This window comes from Cyanistes caeruleus, chromosome 7 (assembly GCF_971803275.1).
Source record: "Cyanistes caeruleus chromosome 7, bCyaCae1.hap1.1, whole genome shotgun sequence".
NCBI lineage: Eukaryota > Metazoa > Chordata > Aves > Passeriformes > Paridae > Cyanistes > Cyanistes caeruleus.
Window position 1 is genome coordinate 23191080 of NC_141707.1, and position 21368 is coordinate 23212447.

The following is a 21368-nucleotide window of genomic DNA, read 5'->3' on the forward strand; positions in this document are numbered from 1 at the left end:
ACATAAGCCATAGGTGTATTTTCTTCTTCTCTCTTGTCCCCCTTTAATCTGCAGGTACAGAATGCCTAGAGTATCTTCCAGAGGAAATGAAATTATTTTTTGTTACACTGTGCCACATAATATTTTCTCTTTTAATTTGCAACTCTTTTTTTACATTTGTACCAGAGCTAGAAAGATGGTCTAGGTAGTATCATTAGGCAAAAATTAGTATAAATAGCTAAAAATAACTAAACTAGTAAGATTCTTAAAAAAATAGAGTAGAAGGAATTTGAAGGTTTTTTCCCCCTGTTTCTGGACTAGGTTTGACTATTGCAAATAATTTCTCAAATATGGCTATAGTAATTTTTCGAAGGGCTGTAGACTTCCTAAAATCAGGCATCTCTGGTTTAGTAACATAAACTTTAATCTTGTTACTCATTAAATGAGTGAATAGTTTTATAAACATACTTTAAACAGAGCTTGTAACGTTAGACCATTTGCTGGAGATTTTCTTTGAAAGGTGACGTTTCAGGGACATCTCAGTGCCAGTGGATTCTGGCTCTTCAGAAGTTGATAACTCATTAATGTGTTCTGTATACAGTGCTGAACAGGGGAAAAATAGGAAAATAAGTTAAGGAAATCTTTCACTAACAAGTATCCATCAGCTTCTGACTATGCCACTTTTCAAAGATATTAACAGTGATTTTGCTATCTAGCTTCATTTGCTCTGTGGTTTTACGTCTTGCTTCATCTTGCAATGAAATTAGGACTCTTTGGTTTTTGCAATATTGACCTGCCATAAAATGTTGAGAATTGGACCATTGCTACAAAAATCTCATACTTTTGTCTCTGCTAAAAGTTGTGGCTAATTACGTGACATGGTGCTTGCTAAAAGAGAAGCTATGTGAATGGTCCAAGTCTGGTTCTGAAGTGGGGTTTTCTTCAATCCTGTTCTTGATGTTTGGTTGGGGTTGGGTGTTTCAGGTTTTTTTGAGTTTTTTAAGGAATCAGTATGCCTGCAAATGCAGACTTTATTTTGGGAAACAGCAGATTTTTGAAAGTGCTCTCTAGAAATTTGCCTTCTTTGAATTTTGTGCTACAAAAGTTGAACATTGGCTATGCCTGTCTCAGGTAATGTGCTGTGCTTAGCACAGTTTAGGCATCAGCTGTCAAAATCATAAGGAAGGATTTTGACATTCTAGAAATAACAGAACCTATGAATTGTGCGAGATTCTGGTCTAAATCTTTAAGGGCAGTATTAATTTCCGAAAGAACTGGCATCACCATTTTTGACACTGCTGTGACGCGAATCAGTACAACTGCTGCCCACTCCCCTTCTACTTGCTGAGCACCTTTAGGTACTGCGGTTCAGCAGCTCAGAGAATGACGTTTTGAAGTGCTGGGGTGACACGGTGATTTGTGCTATTATTTGACAGTAGAAAAAAGGGGAGACTCTACACTCTGTTACGAGAGTGCAAATACTACTTAGGGGTTTTTGTCCCCCACATTAAACCATGCTTCTATAGAGAAGTGATTTTGTGCCTAATCTCTCTGGGAAGCTACATTGTGAAGAGAGAGAGCTCAGTGTGATTCTCCTTTTCCCAGTCTGTGATCGCAGAGGGATTTTGTGTTCTGTTTCCCAGCACTGGAAGTGCTTGGTCAACCCCATCTTGCACAACCTCTTGGGTGGTTGAAGCAAGCCCTAGCTGGGCCGTGGGGCGCTGGCTGCCCGCTCTGTCGCTGTGCCGGAGCCCCGTGTCCGGAGCGGGAGCGGGCAGGGCGCGGCCGCTCCCCGGGCGCGCCCCCGCTGCCGCCGCCTCGCGCACCTGGGCGCCAGGTGAGGGCGGGGCGCGGGCGCAGGCGCGGGGCCGGCCGCGCGCACCTGGCGGGCGCGGGGCGGAAGCCGCAGAGCCCGCCCGGCTCCGGCCTCCCGGGGCTCCGGTGCCGCTTTCTCGGCAGCGCCTTCGCCGTCCTCCCGCCGGACGAGGTGAGTGGGGGAGCCTCGGGAGGCACCGCGCGGCTCCGCTCCTCAGCCTCTCCGAGGTCCGTGGCCGGCGGCGGGGCGGCGTCCGGCGGTGGCGCAGCGAACGGTGCCGCTTCTCCTCCGCTCGCCGCAGCCGTGCGGGCGCGCCCGGCGGGGCTCGGCTGGCGGGCGGGAGCCGTTGGGTGAGGGAGCGGGCCTGGGGGGGCGCGGGGCCGCGGCTGCCCTGGGGGTCCCCCTCAGCCGCCCCTTGGCGCGCACGCTCCGCGCGCGGTCCCCTCAGCTCCCGCCGAGGCCGCCGGCCCCAGGGGCCTTCCCGGGGCCGGGACAACGCAGCCCTGCGAGCTCCGCTCCGGGGAAACGTGGAGCGCGCCAGGAGCCCAGGGTGCCGCCTGTGCGGACGCAGGGCTCCGGGAAGTGCCGGCCGCATGCACTGTCCAAACCGAAGGTATTGACCGAGGGAGGTGTCTCTGCCACGTACGGATCCCGCCCAAGGGTTTGCCCACAGTACCGCATTGATTCGGGTGGCAGGGTGATACCAATTGTGTGCAGTGCCAGCTAGCTCTGGTGTATTTTGTCCTAGTCAAAGGGGTTTTAAAGAGTTACCGCATTGTCTTTCCCCTCCGGCAGCTTGTTAGCCTTCTGCACAGCAGGTGACAATAGTTAGACAATGTTTGCTTAGGTCTGGAGACTGACAGAAGACGTGTACTTTAAATTTAATAGCCTTAGTGTCATGGAATTTTAAAGTTCTTTTAACTAAGTGTAAAATATTCTTTTACAAAGAAGAATTTATTAATAAATTTTTTTGTTGGTTAAATAAAATATCTTACTGGAAATACAAGCATGTATGCATCTCAGTAGTGTTGTACATGTTAGTCTTCTGTAAAGAAAGACCTCCTTTGTTTAAAATATTATAAGTTATATTGATCAATTCAGTCTTGACTGAAGGCAGTGGTATGCTGCTGACCTACCAGACCTAGAGCCTGAGACAGAGCAGCCAACTCACAGAGTTTGGTTTCCTTTTTTAGCCAGATTTGCTCAATGGCCTGGTCAGTTTGGCATCTGCTACTGTCATCTCGAGGCTTCTCAATAACAGAGCAAAGTAAAAATTAAGTTAGTTACAGACAGCCTGAACTGCTATTTTTGTTGCACTGTGGGAAGGAGTAGAAGACCGGTTTTCCTCCTCCTCGTAACTGCTATTGCCACTTAACTTGTCCCTTTTTTGGGGTGGGGTAAATCCAGAAGCAGCCCGGATATCTTGAGCCCTGTCAAAATAAGAAAAAGATATAATTGCCCTCCCTGTGACATTTCCCCAGTGTCTGTGGTTGTAGGTGACACACTGTGCTGCTTTGAGATAATTTTTTTTGCTTTGCCCAAGTTCGCTTCCTGGTTCTCCTGTTCCAACAGCTGTTACCTAGTCCAAGGTTTTCCCTCTTTTGGAATCAATGTGGAGAATCATGTTCATGATATGAAATGCTCATCAGTTGCCTGCCAGCACTTATGAGTTTCTCATCCTTATCTGTGCAGTGTTGTGTCTGTCTTCTACAAGATCTGAAAGTGCCACAAGTTTCTAAACTATGAAGTGCTTGATTTTTTTCAGTCATGCGAAGCATGGATTTATTCACTTGCTGTCTGTCGTTTTCCCTATGACTCACTGAGATCATGTGCCATAGGAAATAGTTCTGCTTACAAACAGAGAATCATATCACAAAACCACTGACAGTGATTTAGCAATTAAATTCTATTATCAAGTGACTACAGTGCACTAACATTGTTCAGCAGTGAAATGTACGTGGAACATTTGAAGTGGGGAGAGGAGGAAAGTGAAGACACCTATGGGAGCTTCGAACAAAGATCAGTTTAGCAGTCACTAACTCAGTAAATCTCCCATGAGGAGACTTTCTTTGCTTTAAGCTTATCACTTAAATAAAAGTTTAAGGCCAGTTAGAAGACTCTGATTTCAAGACCTGCACTTGATACTTGGATGTTTTTGTTATCTTAGAAATGTTCCTACAATCAGGAAAACAAAACAAAAGTCCTCTGATTATGGTCCAGACATTATCTTCTGGTGCTTAAATGAAAATGAGACACTAATCCTTTTAAGTTAAAACAGCACTTTACAGCTGCTATCATGCTCACATTTCATCGTGGCATTTTTAGGGACAGTCTAAAATAATTTTAAAGGAGGCCCAAAACAATCTAAGCGAGGAAGAAATACAGAGTTGAGTGAAATTTAAATTTGAGATAAGTGCATGTTACTTAAATGTCCCAGGTCGGTAGAAATAAGCCATAAATATTTTTCTAATATATGGTTACTATATTTTTACTACGCTATCAATTGTCAGAAGGAACTGTCTATCTCTGCCTATCACATGCTTGGCTGTAGACAAATGGTGGTAGTGCTAAGAGTGTGTGAAAGTTTGATTTTGAAGCACTTCCATTAGAACGCATAGAAGGAGGTTTGGTGATGGTTTGTTTGGGGTTTTCCCTCATTTATTTTTTTGATCTAAATGAAACTGCTGAAGGAGATATTTGACCAAGTTAGTTTCGTCAAGCTGTTCTGTGCTGCTGTTGCTCAGAACTTCTTCAGCTTCTTCAGTATGCTCCTCCAGAAGGTACAGCTTCTCATTTCTCTGTAATAATCAGTGAGGCAGTTTACATCTAGGATTCACTAGAATAACCTGTGCTCTTAATGTTTCTAAAATGAAGGCTCAGGAACCGAACTCATTCAGTATTCCTCTAACAACTTTTTTTCAGGACTAGAACCACATTGCTACTGGCTGAGCTTCGAAGAATGTACCTGGAGGAATAGCACCTGGGGTTTGTGAATTTCTATTTCTTTTAGGTATGTGTACCCTATTTAGGAGTGCATTCAGTAGGAACTCTGACTGAAACAGATAAGCAAGTGTGGAGATAGAAACTAAACAGCTGATTCTGTTTCTCATTTTCATGATTTTAGTTTTTAACTTCTGTATATTTGATTTTATCATTTGTTCCTTTATTTAAATCAAGAGCTAATATTCTTAAACAATAAACAGTAGCATAGTTTGCAAAACTTAAGCAACTTGTTTAATTATCCCAAATTTCTGAAGTGCTTTTGAATGGTTTTGATTCTATGAAGAATCTTCATATTCCATATAAAGCTAGACCTTTATGAAGGGTTCACTCTGAATTGGATGTTTCTTAGTCTGTCACCAAAGCTGCTTATGTGAATGGATGTTCCTCTAGGATGAACTTCTAGGAAATGCAAACAGTTTTGTTCAGTGATTTATTTTTTTTTATTTTCCAGTAGAAAAAAGCATCAATTTCCATGGTGGTAGAAGATGAAAATATAATTTACCACCCTGATTATTTGAGTAACTAATACTCATTCAAAGAAAACAAAAAGCCCTGTCTAGAATTTCAGATTCAGAAATGCCAGTAGTGAAATTAGCACTCCTTATGGTTGGAATATCCTGAAATATCTTTTTCAGAGTTTTGCTAATTTGCAACCATGAGAACAGTTGATCATCAGTGTCAGGTTTGTTTGGGTTTTTTCTCAAGTATTTGCTCTATGTTTTTATTTGCACACCCACCTTCTAATTAAGGGGACTCCAAGGTTTGAGGAAGGGATTGTATGCTTTGACAACAAGGGAAATAGACAAACTTTTGAGACTGTGCTTCTGGAATTATAGAAGAATTAGATTAAGTTGAAGCCAAGTTATATATAGTTAAATAGTTTTGATTAGAATAATTCTGAACCATTTTTTCCTTATTTTTCCCATTTTTTAAGATTTTTGTTATGTTTTCGTTTTAGTATTTTTAGTTAATCTTTTAGGTTTTTATGTTCTTTAAGCAATATTGTCAGGAAACATTTGAAACGTGTTTAACATTAGGATAGAAGAAAAGTAGATTTTAAAAGGTTTTTTTAAAAGAACTGAGGTCTAGTATATTGTTGATACTAAAACCCCAATGAATTTTGTCTCGCATGATTGGAAAGAATTTCTGCTGATCTGGGTTAAGGATACTTTCACTTTTTTATAAAAGACTGTTCTCTACAGTGTTGTTCAGATCAAGCTGACAAAAAAAATCAGAGTTTTCTGCTTGTTGGCTACGTTAGCAAGGCTTTCTTGTAAGAGGTTTTGCAGACAGTCTGACATCAGAACCAGTGGGTGGCATAATGTAACATAGACTGCATTGAATTCTCACGCTGCCCATGAGATGTGGTTTGAAGTAGTGTTGGCAGCTGCTTTTTGAAACTTTTAGAAGACTTTAGTAGTACATTGTAGATTTCTGGTTATTTTCTTCCTAAAAAAAAATAAAAATCCAACTTCAGATGTTTAGGGCTAGTTATTTCAAAGTGCTGTAAGAATCCAGACTATTATTAGTGAAAATAACACTAATGAATAGAAGATTAAACGCTTTGCTAAACAGTCACCCCAGGGAGTTTAATCATGCCACATATTTCTTCAGCGTGTCCTGGAGGATTGAATAGTAGCTTGGTTTGTGTTTGCTGACACATTACTATGCCATGAAAATGTGAGAGGCATTTGTGGGGAATAAAGATTGTATTTCTGACTACAAAATTATCCTGGTAAAAACCCTAAGTAAGATACAGCTTTCATAGCAGAAGTTCTTTGGACAACGCAGCTTCTGTTCTGGAAAATGCTACTCTTTTGTGTGACAAAGAACTTTTCTCTTATTGTAAGAAATATCCCTATCAGATGTTTTTTCAACAAAGCTACACTCAGCATTTGTCTATATCAAAAGGTTTTGCTGTATGCTTGTGGCAGTCAAGCCTCTGTCCACCTGGTGTTTGCTGCACATACTATTCCAAGGCTGTCACTTGATTCTTTCTTAAAGAAACCTCACTTTCACTTGATTCTGTGCATGGCATGCTAGTAGAGTGTACTAACCCACACCAAAAGGTTTAAGTTGTGTTGCTGTCTTCCACAGCACACCTAACTCCAGGGAAGGTTCTTTTCTAGGGACAGACACATTTCACGTGTGTGTTGCGGCAGCATGCTCCACATGTCTCTTGTTTCTAATGTCTCTTAAGACATCATGTATTTCAAATATACTTAAAGGTAGATAAAGGTATAAAGATTTTTTTCCCCATTTGAGGAAGATATATTTCTATTGCTTATTGATTTCTAAGCTCTAAGATTTACTAGTATCTTACGTGCTTGTGCATGGTGCACTATGAAACAGTAATGTGATTTTCTTTTTGATAGTGTTAGGAAGGCATTCCTGGTTAGCAACCTGCAGAGGCTGTAGCCTCTGCTAATCTGTACATATAGTTGGTGTTTTACATCATGTATTGCATTTTCATGGCAAGGTTAGGAGGTGAGGGTGACTGCATGGGTGGCCTCTGTGATAAGAGACATGGGGCTGCCCCCCACCTCCAGTCTCATCCAGGGCTGAGCACAGCTGGTTCCAGCCAGCTGTAAAATAGACCCACTGTTGGCCAAAGCTGAGCCACCCAGTGTAGCAGGTGGTGCCTCTGTGATGAGGTATTTAAGAAAGGGTAAAAAATACTGCACAGCAGCTGTGAGAGAGTGGGAAAAATGTGAAACTGCAGAACCCAAGGTCAGTGAAGGAAAGTAGATATTCCAGGCACTGGAGCAGATATTCCCTCTGCAGCTCATGGAGAAGACTGCAGTGAGTAAGAATTTCTCTGCAGCCCATGAAGGCCCACCCTAGAGGAGGTGTCCACACTGCAGCCTATGCAGGACCCCAGGCCAGAGCAGGTAGATATACCCTGAAGAAAGCTGCAGCCTACGGAGAGCTCATGCAGGAGCAAGATGCTGGCAGGAACTGTGACCCGTGGTTTATGGTGGAGCAGTTTATTCTGAAGTACTGTACTGCATGGAGGGAAGCCATGCTAGAGCAGGGCAAAAGTATGCAGAGTAAGGAGTGCTAGGGATAAAGTCTTACAAGCTAACCACCGCCCTTATTATTCATTCCTTCTGCACCATTAGGCAGAATGGAGAGAGAAGAATTGGTAAGGAGTGAAGCTGAGCCAGGGGAGGTAGTTTGACCCTTTGTTTTTCACCATCCTACTCTATTTTGAATTTGCAATTTCAAATTCATCATTGCAGATCTGTTTTCCTGGTGACAGTAACTGGTAAGTGATCACGCTGTCCTGAGCTCAACCCATGTGACTTTCCTTCTTATTTTGTCCCCACTGTCATGCTGAGGATAGAAAACAAGAAAGTGACTGGGTTGGTGTCTGGCAGCCAGTCAAGATCAACTCACCAGACATTGGTCACCGCACCATTTTTCAATCTGGCAGATTGCTAATTTGGTACAATCCTTTCATTGGGAGGAAAGTTTTTATTTGTAGTCTTTCACTGTAAAGGTATCAGTATTGTAATTCAAATGTTTCAGCAGTAAGGAAAGATGGGAAAATAGTATATGACGCAGAAGTGGGCTGGTTTGTTTGGTTTGGTTTTTTTGAAATTTTGTGAGTTGAGAAGCATGTTTTTGGTACCTTTTAGCATGATCTATTATGCTTCCCCTCTGTGTTCTTTTAACAATAACTCCATGGTAAAAACACTGTAGTTTGAATGTACAGGTTTATTTAGCTGACATGAGCTTTGAAAAACAGTATAATCTGAAGAAATCCAGATGCTTAGTTTCTCCTGTAGATTCTTGAAGAAAAGCAGGTAAAGGGTGAGGAGTTTATATCTCTTCCTGAGTATATATTACTCCAGTTAAGATCTACTTGTATTTCAGAGGAATAAATAGAAAAGTAGTTTTTTGCAGTTTTGTGGTCAGTAGTTAGCAAGTGGGAACTAACTGTGGCTTTTAGCTAGATGCTGTTTATTTCTCTTTGTGATTCACATCCATGCCATTTAGACAAAAATGAAGTTATTCCCTGAATAGCTATTCCAGCTATTCAGGCTGGTGGCAGAATGTATACCCTTGTAAATTGCCTGTTTGGCAGAGGGAATTTAATTCAAATCAGTTAGATTTTGGGAGTCCTCAAATGTCTTTCATAGTTTCATCTTTGAAAGAAAGTGAATTATTACTTGTCTGTGAAGAAAATAGTGTCGGAAACTTTAAAATTGTTGAAATGTGTTGATTGAAAAGGCTTTCCTATCTTTTAGTTTACTTTTCACATGGCTCGTTGAACTAAAATGTCCTGCCTCTTTAAGACTATTCTAATGTTAAACAAACTACTTGGAAGAAAATAAACTTGAAGTAGTAGCACTGTGTAGAAATAATGTTTTATTCTTGATGGTATGTCTGATTTCTGGTTCTTCTATATGAAGTGTATTGAACAAATAAAACCCAAAACAAAAAGCAGAGGGGATTTTGGGTATCTTATTGATAGGTTTGATGTATCTTAAAGTGCTGTAGTATGCATAACATTTGACTTTTGGAAGCTCTGAATTAATTCCTTCCCATTAATTTCTTATGGCTTTACATAGTTTAATATACTAGATGTCTAAATGAATACTATTTTTTTTAATTTACAGGTGTTAAAATTTCAAGAAATGCTGTGACAAATTTGAAGAACAGCACTCACAGAAACGTTTGTTGTGTGAAAATTTTTAAAACTAGAATGGCCTTGAAAAAGACACCTAAACTATTTAAGACATTTTTTCACTGGAAACTTTGGAAATTTAGCATTATTGTGTTTGTCTTTCTGGTATTTTTATTTTTATTACAAAGAGAAGTCGGTGTTCAAGATTTTAAGGATGAAGCAAGGATTGAGCCAGTTGTTGGAAAGAAAAGTCATGTATTAGGTCTTGTGTTAAATGCTATGAACAATATCAAAGGTGCAAAGCCAAAAATGCAGATAAAAGCGCCCATTAGGCAAACTAAGATTCCTGGAGAGAGACACTGTTTGCCAGGGCACTATACTCCAGTGGAACTGAAACCCTTTCTAGATCGGCCGCTTCAAGATCCTAATGCTCCTGGAGCTTCTGGTAAAGCATTTAAAACCATCAACTTAAATTCAGAAGAACAGAAAGAAAAACAGGTTGGAGAAGAGAAACACTGTTTTAATGCATTTGCAAGTGATAGGATTTCTTTACACCGAGATCTTGGACCAGACACTCGACCTCCTGAGTAAGTTGAAATGTGTATGTCCTGACAGTTGAAAAACTTCTCAGAAATTCAGACTGCAAAGTGATTTTCATTCAGGAGTAGGTGATAGTTTAGGAAAGTCTCCTAGCTATACATAATGATTGGCTGTACATAATGATCCACAGTGCCAAAGCCAAGAATGTTTAGAAAAGCTCACTTCTTTCATGGTTTTGAATTCAAAGTAACCATATTTAAATAAGGTGTTCTGCTTTTGCCTGTAAGGCTAAAATTTCCACGTAACTTTCAGGAAGCCTGCTTAGTTTTACTTAGAAGACTAAAACTAAAAATGTGGCTTCAACATTTTTCCAATTAAAACACCACTTCTATTTTCTTAGCATTCAGTGTTAATAAAATCACTGGCATAATTTAATAAATTAGGAATTGTAAACTGTTGAACAAGGTAATGGAAGATCTCAGAAGCAATCTTGTAGTATTGAAGAATTTTTTAAATGTAGACTGTAGGATTTAGACTGAGCAGTCTCACTGTCAGATGAACTGTTGTCAGCAATCTGTGCCAGAAGTGGCTAAACTTCTGAGCTGCTGCTGATACACGTGGTGCAGCTCACCATAACCTCTCCTAGAGCATAACTGGGGAGGTTTTGCTTGTTTATTTTGTGAGGCAATGATTGTGGTTATTACCCTGGGGTGTCCTCCAGCCCCTAAAGCTGACAGGCAATAAACAGTAAGTGTGAACTTACAAATACAGCATTGTCATCTTGAAGTGTGGATCTAAAGTTATATTTAGGATATGTCAGTCTTGGAAAACTGAGTTTAAAATTGAATGGGACATGGCTGCCCTAAGGCTTACATAGCATTTCTACAAAGCTTTGAAATTTCAATTAGATTATATTTTTCCCTTGGAAACTCTGAATTTTTCTAATAAATATTCTTCTTTGAATTCTTAGGTTTCAGCAGTAATGGTGACTTTTTAGTTAGCTCAGTCAGTACCTGCTACTCTCAAGAAAATAACATTTTATTAAGAAGGCCTAGGTATTATATGAAATGTACTGAAATGTGTGTGAGACAGAAGTAAAGCTAAGTTGTTCAGTTCTCAGTCAGGATATTTTAAAAACTATTCTGCACAGCTGCTGCAGTTGAAGTACCTACCTTTGCACTCCAAAGCTAGGATAGAAGGCAGAGAAGCAAAACTATTTAATGTCCATAGTTAAAAAGTTTTGTGCTAGAAAGAAAAGTTTGAGTTTGAATAAAAAGTTATCTGTTTTGTAACCCCTGACACTTTCTAATTTGCAGATGTATTGAACAAAAATTTAAGCGTTGCCCGCCATTACCAACCACAAGCATTATCATCGTTTTCCATAATGAAGCGTGGTCAACTCTGCTCAGAACCGTCCACAGTGTGATGTATACATCTCCCGCCATACTGCTGAAGGAGATTATTTTGGTGGACGACGCCAGTGTAGATGGTAAGAAGTCTTTCTGCTTTCGGTTCTCTTTTTGTTTTTTTTAATTGAAGATGTTAGGATTACAGATAAATCAGCTAAGAGGATGTCTCTTTACAACTATTGACATGTATAACAGCATTCTAAGTGGTTTTGTTGCTTTCTTTTCTTTTTAAATATCAAATGACTCTCCCTCACCTTATTTTTCCATAAGGTAGTTAGATATGAAAGTCCTGTGCCCTAAAATGTTTTTAAACCCCATTTCTATTTTTTCCAGTTCTGATGCTGATTTACCTGCTTAACTGCTTGCATGACAAGTAACTTTGTAATTTGTATTTCAAACCAATTGCAGTTTGTAGAACAAAGTTTCCAAGTATAAATTGGCCCAGACTTGTAGAAATTTGCATTTTATCATAGTGGTTGTCTTGATGCAACTTAATTTCATTAGTATGAAGGGAGTGTCTTTATTAGAAAGTAAAATTACTTAATGGCAAAATAATCTTCAACAGTCAAGCTGAGTCTCAAAAATAATTATATATACTTTTATTAATGTATTTACACTTTTCTGTAAGTCTCTATTGAGTATATTGAAACACTTGAATGTGAAGTATGTTCAGTAGTACAGTTTAATACTAAGGATGGACAAAATAAGGTGATGTTGGATGTTTCATGAGACATGTGGGTTTCTTTCTCAAAATCTGGACATTGAAATAGTTTGTTATATGGCTTCTGTTGTGTGCTGTGCTATTATAAATACTGTAGCCTTTGAAAACTGTAAATGTGCCATCATTAAGGAAACCATTTGCATGTTCTGTAGATAATGTAAGTATGAGATCCATTTGCTACAATAATGGAATTGGTATTCAAATGGTTAACACTGCAGCAGAGATGTACTAGCATGTCCTTTCATCTTCAGAATTATTTTTATGTTCTATCTCCTGTTCTCTGCTGGTCACCTCTTCCTATACACCTATCCGCAAAATACTCAGCCCCTAAAAATAACCGCCAGCAGATAGGAATTTTTATGGCTTTGATGATCATCTGAGATAATTTCTGGGGTTAGTGTGAGTTGTCTATCTTGTTCGCTTACTAGTGTAACATTTTGGGTGGTGGCATGTGCATATATGGAATATCCTGACACTGATTCCTCTTTCTAGAATACCTGCATGATAAACTAGATGAATATGTGAAACAGTTTCAAATAGTTAAAGTAGTCCGTCAGAAGGAAAGAAAAGGTCTGATCACTGCACGGTTGTTGGGAGCTTCAGTAGCAACAGGAGAGACCCTTACCTTCCTGGATGCTCATTGTAAGTGTAACCTGTAACTTTGCCAGGTCAGGTTTATAATGCTGTTGTCTTTGGTTTAATGTTGCAGTATTATGCAATATATCATCTTTCCTATTGCTATTTCGTATTATTGAAAGTATAATTGGCAATGCCATTTAAAAATAGTCCATATTGGCTTGCTGGACATGTTAAAACATACTCTGTGTACTACTTTATAGCCAGGCAAAAATTCAGTGTTCCCATTTTCTTCACAGGTGAATGCTTTTATGGCTGGTTAGAGCCATTATTGGCAAGAATAGCAGAGAATCCTGTTGCTGTTGTAAGCCCTGACATTGCTTCTATCGATCTCAATACATTTGAATTCAGTAAACCATCTCCTTATGTGCATAGCCACAACAGAGGAAATTTTGATTGGAGTTTGTCATTTGGATGGGAGTCTCTTCCTAAACATGAGAATAAAAGAAGAAAGGATGAAACCTATCCAATTAGGTAAACGTAATTTGAATACTATTTAAATCCTTCTGTTTTAATGGAGTTTTTCTTATGAACAGCAGTTTGTAAATAAATTAGTTCTTCAGATGAGTATAATCAGACATCTTAGCATCTTGGATGCTTTTTGTAATACTTTCTTTAAGAACCACGTTTTAAAGCATCCATAAAAATATCCCTCAAGACAGTAATTGCTCTGCATTACTTTTACATACAGTGGAAATGGCCTATATTCCTAGGGGGAAGGGGCAGAGGAGAATCTGGTGATTTAGCATTTAAGGAAAGAAATGGGAATATATATGTATATATATAAGAGGGAATCCTACAGAGGATTATACACAATTATTTTCAGAGACAGTACAATGATTCTGTCTCCTCATTCACTTTATTTGAAAGAATAACAAAAAGGGTCAGAGCACCCAAATACTAGGCTGATATAGTAGTGCATTTGATGGTAATTGTACCTGCTTTGTCCACAGGCAGATTACTGGTCTATAGAAGTTGTACTTTTGCTCAATATCCTTCATACAGAGCAAGTTTGTTGGTTTTCCTGAAGCTTTCTTTTATGCCAGCAGTCGTTAGTTTGAACGAGTTCTTAATAAATGGCAGTAAGCTGTCAAAGGAGACTGTGTGAACATATTAAAGTACTAGAAGTATTATCTATGCCAGGAATATGCATCATTGTAGTGAAATACTAACAAACACATGGAAAATTCTTAGAACAGTTGCACCATGATTTTGCATCTCTGTTTAAAAAATCCCAGTCTTTCTCAGTAAAATTTTGGTTTTGCAGAACACCTACTTTTGCTGGAGGTCTCTTTTCAATATCAAAAGCCTACTTCGAACACATTGGAAGCTATGATGAAGAAATGGAAATATGGGGAGGTGAAAATATAGAAATGTCTTTCAGAGTAAGTTTAGCTCCCTAATTAGTAATTGTCTCTATGCTGACAGTGTACAGGGGATTTGAGAACAAATTAGTATTAGATATTGACTCCTCTGCTTTATCAGCCAGCTAGGACAAGGAAAATTGAATTATTAATTACCTTTGAAATAAAATGCAAACATACTCACTTAAACTGCTTTTAAATTTTTTTTTAAATGTTTTTAGGGTTGTATCTGAAATGTCTGTTCCCAAGGTTTATCTGATTAGGAAATTCACTAATGATATGCCTCAAATATGTAAAATACGAAAAACCCTTGCTAGTGGTTTGATGTGTTCTGGCAAACAAAAGTATTACTAAATCTTTTTCCACCCCCTGAATTCTAATTGCAGTGTACTTACACACTAAATGTTATTATTAGGTATGGCAATGTGGTGGACAGTTGGAGATCATGCCTTGCTCTGTTGTTGGCCATGTCTTTCGCAGCAAGAGTCCCCATACTTTCCCAAAAGGTACTCAGGTGATCACACGTAATCAAGTTCGCCTTGCAGAAGTGTGGATGGATGAATATAAAGAAATATTTTACCGAAGGAACACAGAGGCAGCAAAAATTGTGAAACAAGTAGGTGGTGGTGGTGGTATTAGAAATCACACTTGCTGCGGTGAAAGTTTTGGTGAGCAAAAGTTATTTATTGACAAAGTATGTAAGGATTCTAGATATTTTATTGAAAAGACCTGTTCAGTTTGTTTAATGTTGCAACCCCAACAAACATGAAAAAAACCTAAAGTGTTTGGGTGATGAATGTTGATTTTGTATGATGAGGTTTTTTATTGATGTTTTTATTCATACATTCTTCTGGGTTGTTTACATTGTGCAGGTACAGGAACTACAGAAGGACATGAAAGTACTGAGTGTAGACAACAATGTAAACTAACTTACTCTCTGGAGTGAGAAAAGTATCTTGTTAGTTTTGAGTTGCTTAGTAGTCTTACTGAAAAAACAGGTTTTGATTTTCTTTAGCAGCAGACTAAAACTTACATGATGATGGATAACCATCCTGTCTCTATCTGCTTAAAAGTCAGTTATTTTCAAGTAAATAAATATTTGGGTTGAGGTTGGGTGTTGGCTTATTTATTCTGTAAGTTTTCTGCCCAGCTAGAATCTAGAGTTTTCTTTTAGAAGCTATTTTTCCCCCTTGATGTGATAAATTTTTGTGATTGTTGTATCACTGAAAGCATTACATTTCCTAGGCATGTTCAGCAGCTAAACAACTAAATTTTGTTTTGGAGATTCTACATGGTACTGGATATTATGCTAATTTTTTAATTAATCCAGTTTGTTATTTCAGCATACAATTTTAATGAGATCAATTGTCTTTATGGCTGTCATCGGTATGGTCTTATTTGTACTTTCCCACTTCATGGCACTGTGTTAAAACTTTCTTGGGACTAAAGATACTTCCATGTTTTCTATCTTACAATGTATTTTTCTTGCAAGTGCTTTGAAATGCTGCAGGATGGATGTCAGTAGTGTTACGACATTGAAAGACAGCAGTAACTGTAGTAGTATAGCATTAACAAGAAAAAAATAAAAAAAAAAAACTTAAGCCTTGTCTAGTACTACACAAAATATCATAGTTTACATATGCAAAATGAATGTTAATATATTTATCTTCCATCCTTCTTTACCTCCTTTCCTCTATCAGAAAACATTTGGAGACATATCAAAAAGACTTGATTTAAGGCAGCGCCTGCAGTGTAAAAATTTTACCTGGTACCTCAGTAATGTTTATCCAGAAGCATATGTGCCTGACCTGAATCCTTTGTTTTCTGGATATGTAAGTTTAATTTTAATTACTTTGTATATTCCTCATAGTCCAGGATGTTTGCTAATTTCTTGTATTACCTTAGCCATAGGTTTTAGACTTCAGCTATCTTTAACTGCTCTAGGATTTTCTGTCACTACTCTGGACAAAGAATCTCTACTGCATACCTTATATAGCTTTGTCAGTAGTTATGTCATTTTCATTTTTCATTTATATCAGAAGTCATTTTCCCTGCCAAATAACTTTAGACATTGCATTGCTAAAACAAACAAACAAAAATAATAGTTCTTAGCTTGAGGTGAACATGAGTTTTTAGCATGTATTTACAAATAAAACTTTCCCTTCCTCCTGTTTCAGATATTTTGTGTATATGTTCAAATTGCGATTTGAATAACAATAACATTGTACATAGCATGCTTATAACTCCATGTGTGACTGTAGTTTCTAGGCTTTTAGTTAGAAAATATTAACAGAGAAAACAGGATTTTTAGGTTTGAGCATAGCAGAAAGTAAAAATGAACGAACAGCTGTAATTGTTGTCAAACTAAAGGTGACTTTTGTCTATGACTGAGACAGTTTGTTTCTGTCATTCCACTGAGCTTTTTTTATCCTGATAACACCCTTTCTTTAGTTAAAAAATATAGGTAACCGCATGTGTCTGGATGTTGGTGAAAATAACCATGGTGGCAAACCATTGATTATGTATTCTTGTCATGGACTTGGAGGAAACCAGGTAAAATATTTGATACCTGATTTTTATTCTCTCTCCTAATGTAGCTTTACTGTATAAAAGCTTTCAATTCATTTTAGAGAAATTGACTAAGTTTTAATATGCAATTTCTCTCTCCTTGTCTTGTTTCCTTTATTTTAACAGTTAATTCCTATATATTTATTTACAGAACAATTCTTACCACTCTTCATGTCATGTCCTGTTTCTAATGTTTTAACTTCAGTATACAAATTCAGATTTCAAACACACTTGCACTGCTTCACTTGTCCTTTTGTTTCTGTGCAAAACCTTTTCATGCCACCCTTACTCCTCTCTTTTAACTGTTGTCTCCTTAATTCTTCCTTTCCTTATGCTTCCTCCTATTGCTTCTTTCTCTGTCACCAGGACTCGCACTCTCAAGGAAGATGTTGTTTGGAATCCGGCCAGTGGGAGACCAAGTGTCCAGGCCTGAGCCACCTTCCCTATCACGCTTGCAGCCTCACAGTATGAGGTCAAAGTGGCCTATCCTGTACTGGCTAATGCAAGTGAATAATATGTTTCCATTTGTTCAAGAAGAGCTCTCTTTGGTCCATGGCTCTTGGAGGCAGCCATGGTGCTCTGTTCCTTCTACAATATGACTTGCAATAGATGTCAGATACTGAATCATTCTGTCATTACTGTAATACTAACAAAAGGAACATCTCCTTCCGTGCCCAGAAATTCACACTTCTCTGTTGCCTTAAAAAGTGATCCTTAATTATTAAAGGTCAGCAAAGGTCTAAAAGTTTTTATTGGAATATAATTGTTATCTTATTGGGGGGGAGGGTGTTAATAAATTTTCTTTCAATCTTAAAAGATATCCATTGATGGCACTGTGAAAATTGAGACATATAATCCTAGTCAGAGGATACTTTCTTAATCATTTTTTGTGAGACATGGCATGCTGTCTAGATTAAGAACTACCCTATTATACTAGCTTCTTACAGGATTGAATTTGGGGTTTTATTCAATTGTGGATTAATACTATTAGCCTTTTCACGTTTTCATTATTAATTCATTAATTTGGGAACACTGTAGAAAGACATTGTATTAAGAGATCTGCTGTATGCTTCTATTGTTCTCTAAGTTTTCTTGGGCTATACTAAGACTCTGTTCTTTCAAGTGTTTTTTGTTTTCCTTCCTGCTACAAAGTAACAGTCCCTTTAAATGCCAGCCTTCAGAGAATTTATTTTGCTGATAATGCTTAAAAGATGCATATTTGCTTACTTAACCCTAATGCTTTGTTTTCAGTTGTCCTCTATTCTTTACCAGACTTTCAGCAGTGTAGGCTGATATTTCCCATGCTGTCATCTTTGTCCATATATTTGAAATGGGAGTAGAAAAGTGAACCTAGTTTTCAGAGTTATACATCAATTGTATATTATTCTTCCTTTGCTGAATATTGGAGGCTGGAAACATGCCCATCTCAATAGCCAAAATGAAAGTTCTAAACATAGTTTTCAAGTCATTATTTTCAGGGTTTGCAGAGATTTTGAAGTTCCAAAAATAGACCAGGACAGATTAAGTCAGATTACCAGATTAAGAGTAAATTACTATGTTTGAGAGCTAAATGACTAAGCAGGTCACTCCTTCACTATCTGTTTTGAGGACTAATGTTGGTCATAGTCTTAAGAGTGAGATGCCTCTTGTTCCTCAGTGCTGTTCCCATTGTTTCCAAGGTAGCAAGGAGGTGATTGCTGACCACTGGAAAATGGAAGGCCAAGGTGGGTAACTGAGCCTGGCCTTAATATTCAAAGCAAAGATATGATGAAGGTGTCTGACATCCAGAGGCAAGAAACAGTAGCAGTGAGATGTAATGTTAGGGACTTTGCTGGTTAATGTGGGAGAAAACAAAGAGACCAGGATGTTAGGTTAGGGCTGGAGGGGTAAAAGAACAGCTGTATCTATAATTTATAGAAGTAAATCCCTGTTAGGATCAGAATTATAGCTGAGCCTTAGAAGTGCTCTGATGTCAGGAAATCATGGTAAAATGGGCTCACAAAATACATGCTTGTAGTTACTTTTCTAATGGTTACCTCACAAGAGGATATAACAGCATCCTGTTGTTCACTTTTATTGTTTAAATCAAGCAGCAATACAGAAATCAGTATTGTTTTGTGTGACAACTCTTTTTTTGGTTGCTATGAGAAAAAACAAATCTAGCAACAGAACTGAATACAGGTTTTTAAAGTTAAGAAATGCCAAAATTTAAGTTAACTTGAACTATCACTATTCTTCAGTTTGTCTTCTTGAATTATATATGGTCTGTGTGGGAATAAGATTTTGCATCATAGAGCACATGCTGAAAATGTTATTTCCAATTTATACATACAAATATAAATTAGTATTGCATACTACTAAAAACTGCTTTCAGTTTTGTAAACACTTTTGAAGTGTCTGTGTGAAAAATCAGAGGAATTATTCTGTAGTCTTTAATTTTTGAATATGAAATGTGTTACTTTGTGTATGGGAATTTGAAAGGCTTAATTTAGTTTAATACTTTTCTTTTTGTTTGTTTACCAAAATTTAAAAACAATTATTTACATAGTACTTTGAATATTCTGCACACCATGAAATCCGCCATAACATTCAGAAGGAGCTTTGTCTGCATGCTTCCAAGGGACCTGTGCAGCTTCGCGAGTGCACCTACAAAGGCCAGAAAACCTTCGCTGTTGGAGAGGAGCAGTGGCTGCACCAGAAGGTACATATCCTGTGCAGTGAAATGGCACTTTTATTTGTGAACTTTGTTAATTCCGGATTTCCAATAAAAGCAAAAATGCCAACAAAACAAAAACTCTGAAGCCAAAAAGAGTAAGTTAAATTTTGGCAGGAACATTGAGATAATTTCAGCTTTTCAGTCACAGATCAAAACTTGATTTCACTAGTAGGAACATCATGTAAAAAAACAGTCAATATCCTTTAGTGTGTTTCTCTAGACATCCACCTGGAAGTCAATTCAGATGTTTTGTATTTTTAAAATATTTAACAAAATTTTCCTAACAAAGCAAATCGGAACTTACGTATTTTCCAGCCCCCTCTGCACCACCTGTATGAGCTTACTCTTTAACACCCAGCTTGGGGGAAGAACTGTGGAGGGAAATACCATGCTCATTGCTTGTTCACTTTTTTTTCCCTCCTTTTTTTCCTCACTTTAGGATCAAACCCTGTACAATGAAGCACTACATATGTGCCTTACAGGAAATGGAGAGCATCCGAGCTTGGCATCCTGTAATCCCTCAGACCCTTTCCAGAAGTGGATCTTTGGCCAGAATGATTAAGATTTGATATTATAGGCCAGAAGCATTTTATTAAAAGAACCATTCTGAACTGTGATTATATACATAAACTGGATTGTTATGTGATAGTTTAAATGCACAATGTTTGAACAGTTTCTTTTCCCTCTTAAATTGGATATAAAATGTGTCATCAGAGATTCCCTGGGAATCTGTTATACCAAAGATAATTGGGATCCTGGTTATATTTTGTTTACAATATTTCTATGATAAGACTTTATATGTTGACCTCTGATTTATGGATCCTATTAGTTCTCTTTTATCTTAGAGGCCATATGTGAGGGGTTTTTGACATATTTTAAGTACTTCTGAAGAAGATTTATTTTCTCTGTAGTGTCGTGAGAAATTATTGCCTACTCTCTAAAACCCGATACACTTTATATGTATGTTTTTATGCTCAAATGGCTGATTTTTTAAATAATTTACTCAGTGAAACTTTCTCAATATTTTTACGTTCCTTCACTTGGAAAATTAAATATTTGACTGTCAGGTCAAAGCCAAATCGGACACCTCATTGTGCTCAGCTTCTAGGAAGTCAGTTGTTTGGTAGAAGAAAAAATTTGCGCTAAAATATGTATTTATAATTATTTTAATGTAAAATCTGCTTATTTTGATACTAATATTTTGTTTAACCAAAACTTCTGTATAGTTTTTTTTTATATTTCATGGACTTAAAAATTTATTATCAAGATGTATTGTAGTAGGCTTCCGAGATGCTTAACATTCACACATTTTTCCAGCAATCTGTTCATTACTGCTTTTAAATTACATGTTATCTACTAAACTTCTGCCCCTACCTTCTAGTGATTTATGCAATATTTACCTCACAGGTTTCTAATGCTATCCATATGTTATTTCTTGTGCCAACACTTGCATATTAATGTTTTTTTCTTGTTTCTGCTTCCCCTTTTACAAAGGAATAATCTCAGATTTATTGGTCTGAGTGAAACCTTGGCCTAACTAATTATAGAAAATAATATAGCATAATAAAATATAATCAATTTTTAAAAATTTGTAAAGTGAAGACAAAAGTATTTGGCTGTATGATCAAATGTAAAGCTGAGAATAAACTTGAAGGGGTGGGTATTATACGCTGAATAGGACAAAAAATACACTAGTAATAAATCTGTTCTTTTGTCCTAGTAATTAAGTAGTATCATTACAGATAAATGTTAACTTAAGTCTGGTGGGTGAATGGATGATGATGTGAGGGGTTTTTTTTTACTTCTGTGGTGGGGAGGGAGCCTGTCCATAATTTAATGGTACCTGGCTGATGAGTTCAGTTTCTGAATACAAGCAAGAGAAGTTCCTTTCAGTACTTATGAGTCAACTGAAAGACAAAAAGTGTATAAGCAAGGACCAGTGATAATTTGCCAGAAACTTTAAGTCTAATTTATTTTGTCTCA

At 37.7% G+C, this 21368-nt stretch overlaps 1 protein-coding gene across 9 annotated transcripts; it reads left to right on the forward strand.

Moving 5' to 3' along the window:
* Positions 1 to 1824: 1824 nt before the first annotated feature.
* On the forward strand, positions 1825 to 21108 carry GALNT3 (polypeptide N-acetylgalactosaminyltransferase 3). 9 transcript variants are annotated; one of them, XR_015289356.1, is made up of 13 exons: positions 1826 to 1966; positions 4718 to 4805; positions 9424 to 10018; positions 11288 to 11460; positions 12594 to 12743; positions 12977 to 13211; positions 14005 to 14122; positions 14517 to 14717; positions 15802 to 15933; positions 16553 to 16654; positions 17036 to 17396; positions 19218 to 19370; positions 19825 to 21108. XR_015289356.1 is itself a non-coding variant. In XM_086898115.1 (12 exons), exons 3-12 carry the CDS (start codon positions 9510 to 9512, stop codon positions 19945 to 19947), a joined length of 1896 nt encoding a protein of 631 aa, XP_086754241.1. In that variant the 5' UTR covers positions 1825 to 1966; positions 4718 to 4805; positions 9424 to 9509; the 3' UTR covers positions 19948 to 21108. The 9 variants fall into 9 exon arrangements, 5 of the variants coding, with proteins under 5 accessions (XP_086754241.1, XP_086754243.1, XP_086754244.1 ...); XR_015289357.1 differs by lacking the exon at positions 1826 to 1966 and adding an exon at positions 2134 to 2408; XR_015289358.1 differs by lacking the exon at positions 1826 to 1966 and adding an exon at positions 2194 to 2408 and having other exon boundaries at positions 4718 to 4780.
* The last annotated feature ends 260 nt before the right edge of the window (positions 21109 to 21368 follow it).

Excerpts from the sequence above, each read along its gene's own strand:
- GALNT3 (XM_086898115.1), top strand. The coding sequence starts at position 9,510 with ATGGCCTTGAAAAAGACACCTAAACTATTTAAGACATTTTTTCACTGG. Across the intron at positions 10,019-11,287 it reads CCAGACACTCGACCTCCTGA|ATGTATTGAACAAAAATTTA; the intron begins GTAAGTTGAAAT and ends TCTAATTTGCAG. Across the intron at positions 14,718-15,801 it reads CAGCAAAAATTGTGAAACAA|AAAACATTTGGAGACATATC; the intron begins GTAGGTGGTGGT and ends TTCCTCTATCAG.